This window comes from Lemur catta, chromosome 22, assembly GCF_020740605.2.
Source record: "Lemur catta isolate mLemCat1 chromosome 22, mLemCat1.pri, whole genome shotgun sequence".
NCBI classification, from domain to species: domain Eukaryota; kingdom Metazoa; phylum Chordata; class Mammalia; order Primates; family Lemuridae; genus Lemur; species Lemur catta.
The window spans coordinates 25632292-25649428 of NC_059149.1; the positions used below are offsets into that span (position 1 = coordinate 25632292).

Consider the following 17137-nt stretch of genomic DNA (forward strand, 5'->3'; position numbering starts at 1 on the left):
ACCGGCGGTTACAAAGATTCAGGGACTTCATTCTTGTAAGGCCCTTAGAGCTACCGCCTGGTGAATGCTCCAGGAATGTAACTATTGTTTCTATCATGTGCTTGTCTACTACTGTTTTGAAGGAAAGGGTTTATGTGCTTAGAGTTTAATCATCTTCATCTCGTCTTGTTGATTATGTGTGTAACCAGAGCCACCTGTGCTATTGTCAACTCACTAGCAATGAAGATGGTATTATATTAAAAAAATTTTTTTTTTTTTAAACAATGAGCCATTTGTGCTTTCCTTAAGTAGCTGGGCAAGCGACCACTGTCCCCTTCGCCTGTGTGTTGCCTGTTGTTGGACATTGTTCTTGTTACACTGACAGCCTGTGGAAAGGGCATTTCGTTACCAAATAAGACTTGAGACATCACGTTCCACCATGTTCTTGGTCCAGACGGCGTCGATCATCATTCAGAAGTATTAAGGTAGCTTTTCGTTAGCCCTCCCCACTGAAAAATGATCAGACCGTCCAATTTCAGTAGCCCTCCCCACCTTCACCAGGTTTTCATGAGAAAGAATGTGATGGAAAGCTTGTTAGTGACATGTTTTTTGGCTTTATTGAAATTCTTTCGTACAAAAAAGGCTGGTCTAATGCATTTTGGGCCAGGCCCAATTTCCTTTAGTCCCTGAAACACAGATCCATGGTCATCTCCATGGCTGCCTACGTGGGTATGTAAACGAGTAGACTTTCACTTTTAACGTTCAAACGCCTTTCAACATTGTTTTCATTTAATGTAGAACGAGACTCCCGTTTTCCCGAATGAAAAGCCCAGAGAGTTACCCGGCTCTTCATCGGTGGAGTAATTGGACTCCTCGCCGGAACCAAGCTGGGAATTTATTCTGTTCAATGCGACATCTTTCCACCTGTAGTATTTCCTAATGCAAACTTTGCAATGTGTTGAGCTACGTAGTAAAGAGTGCTATGTTTATATATGAGTACGTATATTGGCTCTGGAAAAAGATGCATGAGTACATGCGTGTTATGTAAACATAGCAGTCGCTCAGAAGGGAAGGTTCTCGTCGTTGGGACATTAATGAGTAGCAAGCGCATTGTAAGCGAGAATGAACGACCGAGGGCACGTACTGGCTTAGCCGTCAGCCGGGAACTTTGCTGTCCTGCACCAGGAGGGCCCAGGCCCCACTCTGCCCGGGCAGGCCGGCGCCCACCTGACTTGACAGGTGATCGTGCGTCCGAGCCTGTGAGTCTGCGATTCCCCCACGGCGAGGTGGGTCTGTCCTCACGTGCAACTGTGTAGCATCCCTAGTTCTAGAACAAGAACCCAGTTCAACCTCTTCTGTGTTTACAAATCAGGCTATGATCTCCCTGTCACTAGGAGGGGAGGGCTGACAATGAATCCGTAGGGGCCCGAGGCCCCTCACCCTTCCTGGAGGTTACAGGGATCCTCACTTCCTCTCACCCCTGTAGGATGCACCAGGGCGTGTGTTTTCCTGACCACAGACTCACACCGGAAGAGGCTTGGGAGGTACAATATCCTCACCTCCAAACGGCTCTGACCTGGCTCTATCCTGACTGCCTGAGCACGGAGCATCAGGCTCGGTTAACACGGGCGGCTCCCACGTCACCCTCCAAACCATCCCCCTACACAGATGCTCGGCCTGGACGCCAGTCACATCCGATCTTGTGCTCACGCACTGTGGGTTCCAGAGCGCGCAACTTTACAGTCACACGTCTTGCGCCCAAGCTTCTTGCTCAGGGCTAGGAAAGACACGTTAAAGTTCAGCTGGGAACACACACTCCGTCATTCTGTCTTCTGACCTGTGGGCCAGGGGAAGGGCCAGTTAAGTGCTGCCTGGAGGTAAGGTCTTCCCCGGACTGACATGCCTTGGACCAACACAGCAAAGTGGATAAATGAATTTAGCACCCAAGATAGCGTTTGGCACACCACGGTAGTCGTTCAATGTTAGTTTCATTCCCCATCTCCAAATCTAGCTGGATTCCTGGGGGGGACTTGCATGTCCCTCTCGCTCCTACAGCTGGCGTCGCCGTGTGTGACGTCCCCAGACTGACACAGGGTGTGCAGAGGCAGAGAGAAGAGGAGGAAACACGTCATTCGGTGTTGCCTCTTGCTGGAGAGGAAGATAAACTCTTGGCCTAACTGAGGTTTGGGAATTATCTGAAGAGTGAATGATCCATACTATCTCCCATCTCCACGGAGGCACTTGTCTCTGACGCATTCTCAGCATCCATCTGCAGCTAACAGACCCAGGGGAGCACGGCTACTGGGGCCCGATGCACGAGTTCGGAAGGCTGGGCAAAGTCGCGAGCCAGCTGACCCGGGCTCCCCATGCAGGGACCCTGGTGGGAGGGAGGGACGGTCAGTAGATCCCAGAGTCACACTTTGGAGCAGTTGTCCAAGAGGAGAATGTCGACAGGCCCCCACGGCCCTGGGAAAGGGGGCTGGGGGCAGGGGGTGCTAGACTGGGCAGGGCAGGGTGGTCCTCAGGTGGCCCTGAGCCATGTCCCCACCCCAGGGACAGGGGAAGGAGGCTTGGCGCAGGGCCCCAGCCCCAGGCTGAGCCCGTTTTCAGTATCTATTGCACGTCACCCCGGCATCCTCGGCATGACCACAGTTTGTCACCCCCCATTTGGAGAAGCTGCAGCGGAAGATGGTGTCCTCCGTGCCCTTGCAGGCGACGTCGTCCATCCAAATCCTGCCTGTGCCTGCGGAGACAAGTCAACAGAGTTTCTCAGGGGGGGGGAAGGGGGAGCACGACTGTGTCTGCCCTCTGCTGGGCCAGCTCGAATCTGGGGCCTTCCAGCTGCCCTCTCTACCCCACAAAAACCCCATACTTATTTCTAGGTTCAGTTTCTTGAGGACAGAATCCCCCTAATCCGTGGTGATGCTGGGAGTGTCTACAACTGTCTTCTGCATGTCAGGCATCCTACACGTATGTGCTTCCTCTGTCCTCACCATGGTGCTGTGAGGTAGGTATTCATAAACCCATTTTATAGATGGGAAAACTGAGGCGCAGAGAGCAACGGTGCAAGGTCGCTCAGCGTGTAAGGCACAGAGTCTGAACCCAAAGCCAAGTCTTGCTGCCTCCGGGGCCCGTGCTTTGTGTGAGACGCTGCTCAGCGTTTGAGATGCACTGTCTCTCAGTATTGTCAGGCAGGACCTAACTAGAGGGACAATGTCACACTTGTCAGGCAGGACCTAACCAGAGGGACAAAGTCACACAGATCCTGGACTGTCCCGGTGCCCCAGAGCCAAGCCTGTCAGTCCCAGCATCGCTGCTGATCTTCTGAGGGTTACAGCAGCTGGGCTCATTCTGTCACCCCAGCAAAACGATGGCTCTGGAACGGCAAGGGAGCCGGAATTCCACACTAACAGCAGTTGTAGATTTAAGGATACACAGGAGCATCCCTAAACCATAGTAATGAGTTAGTTCTCTACACACAAGGTCCCTAAGACAATCCATTTGACAGCTTTCCCTGCAGCCAGCCCTGTTAACCCAGCTCCTAAGGACCAACCAGCTGGTGTGACAGTGCCACGCAGGGGCCCTACTGCTTTCGTGGGCCCCCCGGGTTTGCACCTGAGCCTGCAAGGCACACACTCGGCACTGAGGTCGCTCAGTGAACAGCAGGGGGACCGGGCGGCTGGGCAGCCCCCAAGAGTGACTGGAGAGGACTTGTCTAGGGTGAGGGGGGCCAGCAGATAGGGGAGTGGGCTGCACAGACGTCACCGCGGGGCTTCACTGAAGAGCTGACAGGGTCATCGCCTGTGGTTCTCGTGGGCTCTCTGGGCTGACGGCTCTGCCTGGCCCCAGATGGTGGGAGCCCATTTGGAAGCCCCCTGGAAGGATCTCTGAGCCCCAGGGGTCCCACGGAAGCAGGGCTGGAGCCTCACCGCTCAAGTGAGGTGTTGGACCCGCGGCATCTGCGTCACCAGGAGTGTTAGAACCGCAGGACCTCGGGGCCCGCCCGAGCCCTCGTGTACAAGTTGCTACTTTCCTTACAAAGCGTGTCCAGGGAACATCTCAGCCTGCTCACCTCTGACTGAATCTACCGCGGGCTCTAAGTGGCTTAGACGGCTTTTTGTTATGCAGGGATTTTCAGCATCTGTTGTCATGGGATTGCCATGGAGTGAATTTGGGGACAGAGCAGGGAGGGGCGGCCTTCTTCCACCGCCTTCTTGGACGTTGTCCCTTCTCCAGAGCCTCCTCCTGGCCTGGGCAGCCGAGGCTCTTACACAATAAGCCCTTTGAGGCAGAGAGCAATCATTTGCAGATTAAACGTCTCCTGGAAAACACATCGGTTTACAAATTACCCAGGAAGAGGCTGCAGGCCCAAGGGCTCTGTGGGATTAGTCCCACCCAAAGCAAATACAGGAGAATGACAAAGAAGGAACAGGCCCAAGGTCACCCAGCCTAAATGCATATATAGGATCTAGAAACTCAACTCTAGCTGCCGTGTAGCCAGGGAGTTCTGGCTAACGTCCCATCATGGACGGGTCAGTAAAATGGAACACGGTCATTAAGTGAGTGACAGTGAATCTCCGCAGTGACAATAGCAGCATGGGCGTCACTGAAGGAGAATTTATCCAACACACCCTCTCTGTTCCTCACACCATGTCACAGAGGCTAGACTCCGCCAGCTGCAGCTTCCAGTCATTGCAGGAGCTTCAGAACTGACATCTGATTGCTCCAAGTGTGGCTCGAGGACCAGAAATGCAGAGTCTGGGGCCCCACGTGGACCCGCATCAGCACCTGCATCCTAACAAGGTCCCGGGACGGGCGAGGCACTTGCTCATCTGGCTCTAGGGTAGATCTGTGCTTCCACACGGGCTGTCTCTTTTCAGCTACGCGACAAAGCCCCGTCAGGCAAGCAGGGTGGGTCCTATGCTCCCCGTTTTACAGATGAGAAAAACGAAGCAAAGGTGCCGTTTTATCTAGAGGAGGCCACGCTGAGACCAGAGCCCCGGCTGCCTGATGCTGGCGGTACTAGGAGCCGTGTGAAGCGGATGCTGCTTGGGTGAGTGTAGATTTTATTTTAGCCGTTTCATCCATTCATTCCACAAATAACTCAGGGCCTCCTGGGGGCTCAGGACTATTACGAATGTTTGGAATATTTCAGTGAACAAAAAAAGACAAAACAAAAGCAATAAATCTCTGCCTCACCGAGCTAATGTTCTATATGTTTATTTAGAGTAATATTAATAGTAGGAATAAGTTACACTGAACCCTGCAGGCTTCCATCTGGGTCTCTCGGGCAGGCAGGACAGATATTTACTAATAACAGATGTTCACAGAAGAAAACTGAGGCCCCAGAAAGATTGAGTGACACGTCCACTGTCCCATAACTACTGAGGGGAAGAGGCCACAACTTGGCCTCTGATGCCCGGCCAGCCCAGTCCTTGCTCCTTACACAACAAAGTCTGCGGCCTCATGCCTGTTTTTGTAAATAAAGTTTTATTGGAACATGGCCCCATTGTTTGATTAGATACTGTCTATGGTTGCTTTCCTGCTACAACTACAGAAATGAGTAGCTGTGACAGAGACCACCTGGCCCACAAAGCTTAAAATATTTATTACCTAGCCCTTTACAGAAAATGTTGGCTGAGCCTTGCACTAAGCCACCTCCCAGTACTGGAGTCTTATCTTAGGAAAAGGGGCAAAAATGGTAAAAATGATATAGTTATTAACAGAAGTGAATACTCTCAACCCTCCACCATCCACTCTGCCCTACAAATTTGTCTGATGTCCACCCATCCTTACCTCCTGTCTGTCTGTCCCTCTCATTGGGGGATGTTCCCTGCTGGTCTGAGGCCATTCCCCTGCACCCCTTCCCCCGTGCTAGATCCCACTCCCACCCGTGACCTCTAGAACCCACTCCCGCCATCACCCCTCCACCTCCACATTTGTGTCGCTCCCTCTCTAATGCCTCCTGGACCAATTCAAAATTTAAAACATCTTCAACGCTCTCCCATTTGGGTCTTTCCTTGTTTTTCCCCAGAGAAACAGATAATTTGATTACTAAGCCCTGTCCAGGAAAAATTTTTATGGTGCCAGACCCCTGGGAGAACTGCCAGAGATTGAGGACATCTTATATTACACTGGGCAGGACTCGGGTCAGGCAGACACTGGGATCCCTCCGCTCCCTCCCTTCCTTCCTTCCCACATTTATCCAGTTCCAATTATGTCCCAAGCATAGTGTTGGGTTTTGGAGCTATAAGCTAAAGCCCTCAAGATGTTTGCAAATATATCATCGACCAGGAGAGGTGCTATGACAGAGAAGTGCACAGAGGACACTGTGGGAGCAGAGATTAGGGGTGCTCGCATCATGGGGGAGACGATGGAAGTAGCCAGAAAGCTTCCCTCCAGAGACAGTAACTGGGCTGACTTTAAAAGCTGGGTAGGAGTTCCCTGGCTGGAGAGGGAGGGAAAGGCCTTCCAGCGGGAGGATGGCATGTGAGAAGATGAGACAGCATTATCCGTGCCCCAAGGGCCACAGCAGATGCACAGGACAGGACAGGGTGACAACGTGTGGGGTGGGCAGTGGGTGGGTCAAGAAAGGCCTTGGGTGTGGAACTAAAGAACCAGACTTGGTCGAGAGAACAAGAAAGATGCACTGAGGATCCAGGCAGGGAGGGACCAGAAAGACCCAGCAGCACGAGGAGGAAGGCCACAGGAGCCAGCCTGCAGGTGTGGTGGCCGCAGCAGGGTAGCTCATGGAGGATCAGAGCCTCTGCTACATCCACTTCCACTGACACCCACCTCCACCCGACACCCGCAGAGAAGTGGGCCCACGCTGCCTGCATTGAGCTAATTGCTTGACATGCAGGGTCCCATTCAACAATTGCAATAGTTCTGACACAGTGGAGAACTGAAGCTGAGCTTAGCCAGCCAGTAAGCAGCCCCGGGATCCTGCCATGGGGGGCTTGAGTCCAGAGCCTGGGCTCCACCCACGGCTCTCCCCGTCCAAGCAGGAATGAGGGTGGGCACAGGTGAGTAGGACGCTGGAGGGTGTGGGCGGTGGCCATCCATGGCTCAGCCGCTGCCAGGAGACGTGGGCCTGTCCTCCCCTCAGCCCCACGGCTGCTGCACCCTCAGAGCCCTAAGGACACTGCTGAGAATCCCCCTCTGAATTGCACATGCCGTCCTCAGCACCGGGCTTGTCAGCTCTGTCCCCCAGCCCTGCACCCCTCGCCTGGCCCATGGAAGGTGCCCGAAAACTGCTTGTGGAGGGAAGGAAGAGACGGTGGGTGCAGCCTGGGCTGGCAGAGAGAGCACCAGGAGGCCGTGGCTGTGCCAGGCCTGCCCTGCCCGGGCCCCCATGTCCCTCTGTGCACCGTTAGTGCCACCCGGCCTGCTTCCCAGCCAACGTCTTGAACAGCACACGAGTGAGATCAGTCAGTGCACTACGATGGGGACATAGTGCTGCGAAGTTTTTTCTACAAATGTTTCACTTCCACTTAGGTTTCCCAACCTCTCTGTGCCTCGGTTTCCTCATGTGAAAACCAGGGGTGGAATCTGTGTCTCCTTCCCAGCACTGTGTGGATGTGATGAGTGAACACTTGTCACGTGTTTAGAACATAGTTCTGTGCAAGAGTTAAATAGTAACAAAACCGTGGCAGAGACAAGAGAGCAGTTACAGAGATCTGAAGAGCCGGTGGGCGGGAGACCAGACCTGCGCGGGAGACAGGACGGGGGAGCCAGGACCAGCACGGGGAATAGACAGACAGAGAAGGAAGAAATGAAGACAACTGGAGACAGTTGCCTGGGGGACAGCGAGTTCCCGCTGCAGAAGTATCTGGGGCCAGGCCAGGTGACACTTGGCAGAATCGTAGTCGAGGGGGCTCAGGCTTTGGAGCGGCCCGTCCTAGGCTCCGGAGCCTTACCTTGCCCGAAGCGGGCGGTCCGGTACACCTCCTCCACGCCGCGGAAGCCCAGCATGCGGCACACCACGTCCCCGTCCTTCTTGTCCCAGCCGTCGTCGCACACGGTGCCCCAGCGCCGGTCGTGGTACACCTCCACGCGGCCCTCGTGCGGGCCCGAGCCGTTCACCAGGCGGATCAGCATCGGGGCCTCCACGACACCTGTGGGAGCAGCGGCCGTCACCACTCGGCTCCGGCACAGCGGGGCCGCCCTGGGACCTCCTCTGCCTCCCCTCCACCCCCGGGAAGGAGGCAGAGAGGCTGGGGCTCCAGCCACGGTAGGACCTGGGCCCCAAATCACCCTGTGTCCCTCCAGCCCTCTGTCAGCCTCCCCCACTCCCCACCTTTTTTCCAAGAGCTTTTTTTTAGAGAGCAGTTTTAGGTTGACAGCAAAGTCTGAAGGCACAGAGAGGCCCCATGCACCCCCACGCCCCCAAGCACAGCCTCCCCACCGCCAGCACCCCCCAGAGGGGAGCATTTGATGCCATCGTGGAACCTACACCAACACGTCCCTGTCACCCAAAGCCCAGAGTTTACACCAGGGCTCCCTCCCAGTGTTGTGCCTTCTGTGCCTTTGGACAGATGTATAATGATGTGACTTCATCCTTACAGAATCCTACAGAACATTCTCACTGCCCTGAAAATCCTCTGAGCTCCCTCTCTCCCTCCCTCCCTCCCCTGACCTGCGGCAACCCCTGATCTTTTACTGTCTCCACACTTTCGCCTTCTCCACAATGTCGCGGTTGGACTCATACAGAAAGGAGCCTTTTTAGATTGGCTTCTTTGACTTAGTGCTGTGCATTTGAGTCTCATCTGCAACTCTTCATGGCTGAGCTTCCTCAGTTGATGAGATATTGGAGTGGTCAGTGGGTCTGGAGTCTGGCTGCACTTCAAGGCCATTAGGAACGCCAGATTCCTGGGACAGCTCAGACCGACTGCATCAGTCTTGGTGGCAGGAGGCAGGGGGCTGGATCTTTCCAAATACGCCAGGTGATTCGGAGGGAACTGGCCTGTGGACGAGCGTTTGGGAGAGCCGGACTCGGTGATCAGTGAGGCTCCTTCCAGCTTCAACCCTCGGGGACTCCAAGGCCAGGGAAGAGGTCAAGATCGTTGTTTTTTGCAGCCAGAAACCACCCAGAACATGAGGGTGGGGGTGGCAGACACTGAACTGTGACCTGTGATAAGTGGGTCACACAGTACAGGAAACCCCCTCGTGAACTGCCAGAGAGAACAGCAAACCCGCCAGAGTGCTGCTCCCAGTGGGCACTGCACCCCTGCACTTCTTCTTTCATCTGGCAAGGCGGGCTGGGGACTCCCCCTTCTAACAGCTGTGACGTGGCAAAGGCCTTCACCTGCCCCTGCGGGAGACGGCAGCCTGACATCTGTGCCCATGAGACAAGGAGAGAACTCAGAACGAGCCACGTGCCTGGGCTAGGGAAACCCCAGAATGTTCTGCGCAGGGGACCAAGGAACCACACCGTCCCCAAGATGCTGGAAGACTTCAGCGTGATGACTTTGAAAGGCCCCTGTCACTATTTAGTGCATCGGCTGTGGATCCTTCAGCCCTGACCGGGTAGATGACCCTTCTCCCCGTACAGACTGGACTGCAAACGCAGCCTCCTGCAGGCTGTCAAAAAACAGGCGGAGGATGAACAAAAGAACATAAAAATCTGGAGAAGGAGAGCGCGGAGAGAGGCCGGAGGCCAGAGGCCGAGGCTGAGACAAGAGACTCCCTGGGAGCCGTCAGGACAAGCTAGCCTGGAGCCGGCAGCATCCGGAGGGGCCGGCCACCTCTTGGGGGCCCTGGGGGGGCTGGGGCTGAGTCGTCAGCCTTGGCTTCTCACAGACCCCCTCTGCCCACACCGTGTCACATGGCAGTGGCCAGCCGGCCAGCCTCCACTCACTCTGCGCTCTGGCTTTTTACCCAAGTAAGCGACCGAGGGTCTGCTGGAGAGCTGTGGGCACACGCGTGACCAAAGTCCCTGCCCGCATGGAGCCGCCGTTCTAGGGGGAGACTAGCAGCAAGGTGAGTAAGCAAACAACAGCCACAGCCGTGGCCAGGCAGCGGCGAGGGCACAGGGGGGAGCGGGGCAGGGGCTCGAGTGGAGGGCGAGGGCGGGTGCCCCTTGGATGGAGACCTAAGTGCTAAGGAAGGACACGGACTCCCCACCTCACAAGAACCCCTCTCTGGCCTAAGCTTTTCCTGTCCTATAGATCTCAGCTTACATGTCCCTTCTCCCAAAAAGCCTTCCCTAGTCCCCACACCTGGGAGGGGGTGTCCCTTCTAGGGATATATACTTATTCCTTCATATCATAATTGCCTCTTTGCCGTCTTGGGACACGGGGAGCAGCCCCCCCCAAGGATCACGTGCCTGATACGGTCGGTGCCTGGTGCGCTGAGGTACCCGGACAAACTCAGCCAATGACGGGGACCCAGGTGGGCAGGAGCTGTCTGGAGGACACATCTCCCCAGAGTCCAGGGCTGTGGGCTCCTCACTACGTCACACAGCCCTTCTAGTCACCGGCTTGCTGGCTTCTCCTTGTGACATGGCTCTGGGTTCTGCACCCAGAGCTCAGGCTGTGGGTGCAATGACCACACGTGCCAAATGACAGAACAGGGATGTGGTCTGTCATGTGGTTATGGTGGGTGCTGGAGGAAGTCTGGGAAATGTCACTTGGAGGCTGAAATATTGAAATTCCCAGGAGGTTTCAATGTATGTGGAATGACAGAAGAATATTTGGAAACAGGACAACTTTAAAAAAAGTAAAACACATGGTGATCATCATGATGGGACTCAGAGCATCAACTGCAAGGCCCAGGGCCCGAGCTCCCCGGGCACCAGGCAAGGTCATGGCCCCCAGGACTCCCGTGGTCCCCTAGTGGGGACCCCCCGCACCAGGACCACGTTGCTCTCAGGGCTGACAAGTGCCCAGGAGGGGGGGGAAGAACCAGTGAGCACCTGGCCGAGGCTGGAAGAGGCACCACCCACCAGACCCCAGTGTCGGTTCATCGGGCACGGGAGCCTGGTCCTCGTCAGGCATCCCCAGACCCAGGGCTCCCCGCCATGGGGCAGCACCTCCTGCCCACGGGGTCAGCAAACGCTGCCTGCCCAAAGGGGGCAAAATGATCCTGGAAGCCACATCGTCTGACCTGGACTCATGCAAATCCGATGGCACATTTTGCTGTAGCTCAGTCTTACAGAGCATGGCCCTAAGCTGTGGTTCTTTGCACGCTTTCCCCCCACTAACAAAATCTCAGCTGCCGCAACCTCTGTGGGAAACCGCAGACTGAGGTTTGATCTGCTTATGGCATAGACTGCCCCGATTCAGGAACTCGGACCGTCCGGGGGGCTTCTCCACCAACAGTGTCTCTGGCCTCCTTTGCCCTGAAGAGCTATGGGGGGTGGGGGGTGGGGGGTGACAGGCGGGAGCCTTCCCCAGGCCTGAGCAATGATGCCGCCTCCAGCAACGCACTCGGGGGTTCACCACACACCCTCCGACAGCGACCCCCTCTCCAGCCTGAGAAGGACGTCACGACTTGTTCAGAGGTTTAGGTTTCTGCGGGCAGAGGGTTTAAACTCTGCCTTTTCCCAGCAGTTTCTGCCCCCAGGCAAAGCTTTCCCACCAAGCAACCAACCACGCTCAGAAATGCTCTCGGCCGCAGATACGTCAGCCCCTACTTAACCAGACGGGTGCCTGAGAGGTGACCTCAGCCTGGTTTGCGACCCCCCACCCCTCAGGACACTTCTTGCTAGTCCAGGGAGCTCAGGCGCTCCACCAGGGTGGTCCCTGCAGGGCACTGGGGCTCCTTGCATGTGACAGCGGAGGAAAACAGGAGGCAGGTTCCTGACTGTCTAAAACTCAGGCCTGTTGCAACAAGGGACAGTCCAGTGAGGGGCCAAATGGCGAGGACACTCACGATGAATGACAGGACCCAGGCTTCCAACGCTGCAGCCACTTCCCCTAATAACATTGACCGGGAGGCTCTCATGGAAAATCCTTCCTGAGCAAACGGAGGTCAGCAAGCCCCAGGGAAGCCCTGTCCCCCACCAGCCCGATGTGGGGTATGGTTTGGATTCACCGGGTGAAGAACAGGGCACTTCCTTTTGTCCTGTGTCCCTAGAGACTGCGCTCTTCCTGTCCACGTGCCCACAATTTGCAAGTTGAGAGGGCAGTACTGACTGCAAGGCTGGCCCCACCGGCTTTGGGCACGCACGGCTCTGGCACGTTCCACCTCTTGGCTGGAGAACCCGAGCTTAAGGGAAACTGAGTAGCTGTTCCTCACCCAAAAAAGGGAGGCCAGGTGGGGGCTGTTTGAACTTGACAGCTTGTCCCAATCCTCAGCCCACAAGTCTCGGGCAGGGCTTTTCTTGCACCCCCACCCCGCCTGCCACAGCAGGGACACCCAGATGTCCACAGGGCTGGGTCTCTGTTCCTCTTTGCCCTGCTGGCCCAGAATCGGGGAACCCTGGGCCCTACAACACCCTATGGCAAAGGGTCTCCCCTTTTGTACAGAGAAGCAGACAGGGAAAGGTGCTTCCAAATCAAAGTCCAGACCAGAAGCCTCACTGCCTGGTCTTGCTGTGTAACCGGAAGAGAGAAAAGTGACGAGTGACAGTGACATGAGGGAACCCAGGGCGGGAGACGGGGCCCGTCTGGCTGGGCGGCCTCCCGCCGTCTCCCAGATCAAGGGACTCATCATTTCAGCCACAAGTTTTCTGCATTGTCAGTGTTTCCAACCTCTGCGTGGGGCTTTCTGCCTCGCTGCAGCCCAGGCCACAGGACCCCTCCCCACTGCCCAGGCCACCCTGGGACCAACCCTGTGGCCCTCCCTCAGCCACCCTCCTGCAGCAGGCCCCGGATCTCTTAGACCCTGACCCGGCTCCCCAGGAGAGAGGGCGGGGCCAGGTCAGAGAGAGGACCGTGCTGTGGATCCGGAGCGGGAAGCTGGTGTTGCCCGAGGCCAGCACCCACAACAGCTTCCGTCAGCCTAGTTGTGGGCGACAGATGTCCCATCGCTTAGTGCTTGGAGCTGCTTTTAAGTCATTGTGACACAGTCTTTGGGCTGTCCAATGACCACAAATGACAGAGCAGCATAAAATTTGCCAGCTGGCAGAGACCTGAAGATGATGCAATTCGTGCTCTTCACGTGGCACACGCGGGAGCAGAGGCCCAGAGAGGGGACATGCCTCACCACGTCACCCCACAGCTGGTAGAAGAGCTGGGGCCGGAACCTGAGACTTAACCCCTGGGCCAGTTCTCCATCTACACCCCCCCTTTCTTTCCGGGGTCCTTCACTCTTCATAAGATCTCTGGGCAGGGCCCACTAACCTGCTTCCCGGCTTCAATGCGAGATGCCATTTGATGCGGCAGTTCCATGAAAAGCCACGACTTTAACCCCGGAACCGCAATGCTTCTACCTACGACTCACCAAGACCGGGAGGGACTGTGATCCTGGCTCCTGCCGAGTACGCATTTCAAAATGAACATGTCAGTGATTCCAGGCAGGGGAAGGAAAACCCAGCCTGAGCTTTTGAAGAAAATAATAATATTCACTGACGTCCAGGGTGATTCTACTTCCTGTGCACAGATTTGGGACCCTAAAAATGCATCATCAGTATGAGTTCTTTACACAGGTCTTTATCAATGTCTGTGTTTCTTTTTCTGTTACTCATTTATTTACCCACCAGAGGCACGTCTGGAATCCCGACCACATTCCAGGGTTGCACTAGGCCTGAGGACACTGGGACAAATAAGTGTTGTCTTTGCCCTTGCATCACTGAAATGAACGAAAGGCTTAAAACGGATAAGAAAGACCATGGAATGTCAGAGTTGGCAGCGAACTCAGGGACTCCCAAGGCCAAACCCTGCATTTGAAGAAGAGGAAACTGAGGTTGACAGAGAGCATAACCCGCTATTCCCGGGATGCCAGATCCCCCTCGTTCTAGCCCCTGCTCCCTCCCCCGCCGGCCACTTTCAGCGAGAAGCCATAATCCCGAGAGGAGCTGGTCTGAAGTTACAGCAGCAGGGCCCGGGGCAGGCGGGCTGGCACCCTCAGACCAGCCGAGCAAGAAAAGCTCTTGATCTGTGAGGGTCACGTGCACACACCCTGTTTTCCCTTAGGAAGAGAGATCATGTCCCATTTGTTCACGGCCCCTCAATGCTTAACATCACGCCTGGCTGGCTGACAGCCTGAAGAATCGTTTGCAGAGTGCACGGCGTTGGGTGGGTGCATGACTTCCTTAGCGGCACGACTGGAATCTCCTTTGAAAGGCCTTGGGACTCCTGTCCCTCTCTGGCTCCAGTGTTAACCGTCAGTGCCTGGCTGTTCAGCATAGGTGCCGTGCCCGCCCCCAGGTCCCCCCACCTCCCGGTGGGAGGGGCAGGAACGGTGCTGCCCCAGCCTGCAGACCGTGGAGTCAGTCAGCCCCGCTGGAGAAGAGTCCCTGTGGCGGTGGCTCCCGAATGGTGGCCTCGGATTCTGAACGACCTTCTCACTCCACCTCTGCAAAGCCCACAGGTATTATGGAACCTGGTCCTCCAAAGTCTCCTCAGGGGTCCTCACAAGAAACCCCCTTTACTTGAAGTGACCCGGGTGAGTCCCTGGTCCTTGCCATCAGAAAAGCCCAAAGAGAGCACCCGTGAATCCCACCACGGGCCCACCTACGGGCTGATCCGCTACTTGCCTCCTCGGCCACCGGGAGGTCAGGGAATTGGGATGGAATCGAACACGGTTGTGGTGATTCCTGGGAGGAGGAGACTCGAGAGGGTGGAAGCTGCCTTGTTCTGGACTCAGAATCAGGGTTGGGATCTGGCTCCACCACCAGCCAGATGTGACCTCTCCACACTGACCCTCTTATTGAAATGGGTATGACGGTGGCCGTTGGGGACAGCAGGGGGTCAAAGACTTGGCACATCATGGGCATCCATAGCCGTGAGCGCCCACGCTGGCCGCCCGGCAGTCTGCCCAGCAGGGCATGGGACCTCTGAGGGTCCATGCGTCGCCAAGGACGGCTTGGACACCAGTGGCCGAGTAGGATCGTATCCTTGAAAGCCTCTTTGTCCCCGTGGGGAGTGGGAGCGAAGTGCTCACAAGCCAGCTGGATTAGTCTCCTGACTTCCTCTGGGCTCCCCAGGGCTCCGCTCCTGGCTCCTCAGCATATTAGGGGAGGGGGGACAAGGACGTCCCACGAGGCAGAAGACCGGCTCCTGCTGTCAGCAACTTTCTGCACAGGATGCAAACTGGATGGGACTCGTTAAGCAAGGCAGCTCTGGAATGGTCCGGGAGGGCTGAGGCCACTCTCCGGCTCCCGGCTCAGGCCTTACGAACCTTCCTGCATGTGGGGATTCTCCTCCCAAAACAGACATTTCTTTGCTCTCTCTGTCTTGTAAATACTCAGGCAGGACGGCAGGGGCCCGGGCAAAGCAGGCGGGGGCTCACCCAGAGCCCCAGAGCTGGAGGGCGCCTTGGACCCTGGAGCTGTCCTCCCCCACTTCAAGTGCGGGAACCCTGTCCTCGCTGTGCCACGCCTGACAGCTGCTCGTCCTGCCGCAGGGAATGGAAGGGAACTTGGCAGGGTCTCTGGGGAATCTGCTGCAGGATTTTAAAACCAGCATCTGGTTTCATTTAGGAGACACTGGCATCTCTGGGTGTCCGCAGTGTGTTTTTATCTGATTATGCTCTCCCTCATTTTACACCGTGTGCTCTGGGTTTCACAGCTCTAATTGGGGAGTGAGAGGAGGAATATCCTTCTCTTTCTCCCAGCAAGTGGCTTTATTACTGGGAGGGCCACTTAGTGGCCGGTAGCTACCACCTCTCAGAACCGCTCTCCAGGGCTGAGCTAACCTTGGCACTGTCTACTGCCCGCAGGGCTCGTCAACACCCGGCTCAGAGCAGCCTCCAAACCCGACTACAACAAAGCCAAGTCCTGGGCACTGCCCGGGAGAGAGTTCAAGTCACATATGAGCAGGGAGGAGAATTCAAGTCTGTCTACTGAGTTCCCCCTCGCCAGGCACTGTGCAGGGTGCTGAACACATGCATTTTCTCGTGTGTTCTTCCCAACAGCTCCATGAGCTGGTTACTACGGCTCTCATTTAAGAGAAGAGAAAACAGGCCCAGAGAAGTCCTGTACTGTGCCCAGGGTCACACGGGCTGCTACATGGCAGAGTCAGAGAGAAAGAGCAAAGGCCTTTTATTTTCAAACCACAGAGCCGACTCCCAGGCTGAAGACTTAACACAAATATTTACCAACAGCCCTCTCCAAATGTAAAATGATTCTCATCTCTCACAACAGCCTATGTCCTCGGCCGAAGGGAATGAGTCTTAGACTTAAAGCGGCGGTTCCCGTTCCATGTAGGAATCACCTGGGAAGCTCTGACACCCGCCAAAGCGAGGGGCCAGCTCTGAACAATTTGCAGGTGATCTTAATGCACAGAAGCACCGTCAGAGAGGACGGATCTGGGATCAAGCCCTGGCTACACGACTCCCCAAGTTGCTGGGCTTTGCGAGAAATGCAGATAGATGTCACCTCTTCTGGGAAGGTTTCCCTGACCCATGGCCCAAGATGTGCTCCCCACAGACGAGAAATATTGCACTGCAACTCCCTCTTCCTCCTCTCCATGCACCCCCAGGGCAAGCTCCCTGAAGGTGCAGCGTTCAGCATCCTTGTGGTTCTCGGTCTCACCCCCTCTTGCAAACAGACGCACTCGCAGCGCACAGCAAATCGTGTGGAATGAACGAGCGGGTGAACGAATGGATGAGCGACGCTCGCAGCACTTCAAGGGGCTCTGAGAATGGAACCGATCACCATATACCCCAGAACCCGCTTGGCAGTGCATCACAAGGGCCCTAAAGCTCGGGGAACTTTGCTTCTAAAGGAAAGCAGAGGAGAAAAAACCCACCCTAAGCCTGGAATATCACAGCTCCTCTATGTTTGTGTCCCCTGCCTCCCAGTCCCCCTGCCAAAGCAAAACAAGAGGGAAGAGAGGAGGTTGTGGAGCACAGAAATAAACACTTGGGGCTGGGAAAATAGGCTCTGATTTTCTGCAGCTGCAGAGTAGAGCCCCAGGGATAATTTGGACCATCTGCCCATTAAGGAAGTTGAACTTTCATTCTCTTGTAAAGAAAGAACTCCCCATGCCCCCAGCCGGCCCGCAGCACGGGGGCTCTGTGGCCCCACCTTCCTGAGACCGAGGTGACAGTG

At 55.8% G+C, this 17137-nt stretch overlaps 1 protein-coding gene across 1 annotated transcript in view; it reads right to left on the reverse strand.

The window, feature by feature from the left end:
- Positions 1–582: 582 nt before the first annotated feature.
- Positions 583–17137, reverse strand: part of SCARA5 (scavenger receptor class A member 5) — an 83157-nt gene continuing 66602 nt past the window's right edge. Inside the window, exons 8-9 of the mRNA XM_045535294.1 lie at positions 7899–8096; positions 583–2722 (exon numbers count right to left, since the gene is read on the reverse strand). Of these exons, the coding sequence (XP_045391250.1) occupies positions 2586–2722; positions 7899–8096 (335 nt within the window). The 3' untranslated portion in view covers positions 583–2585. The remainder of the gene's footprint in view (positions 2723–7898; positions 8097–17137) is intronic.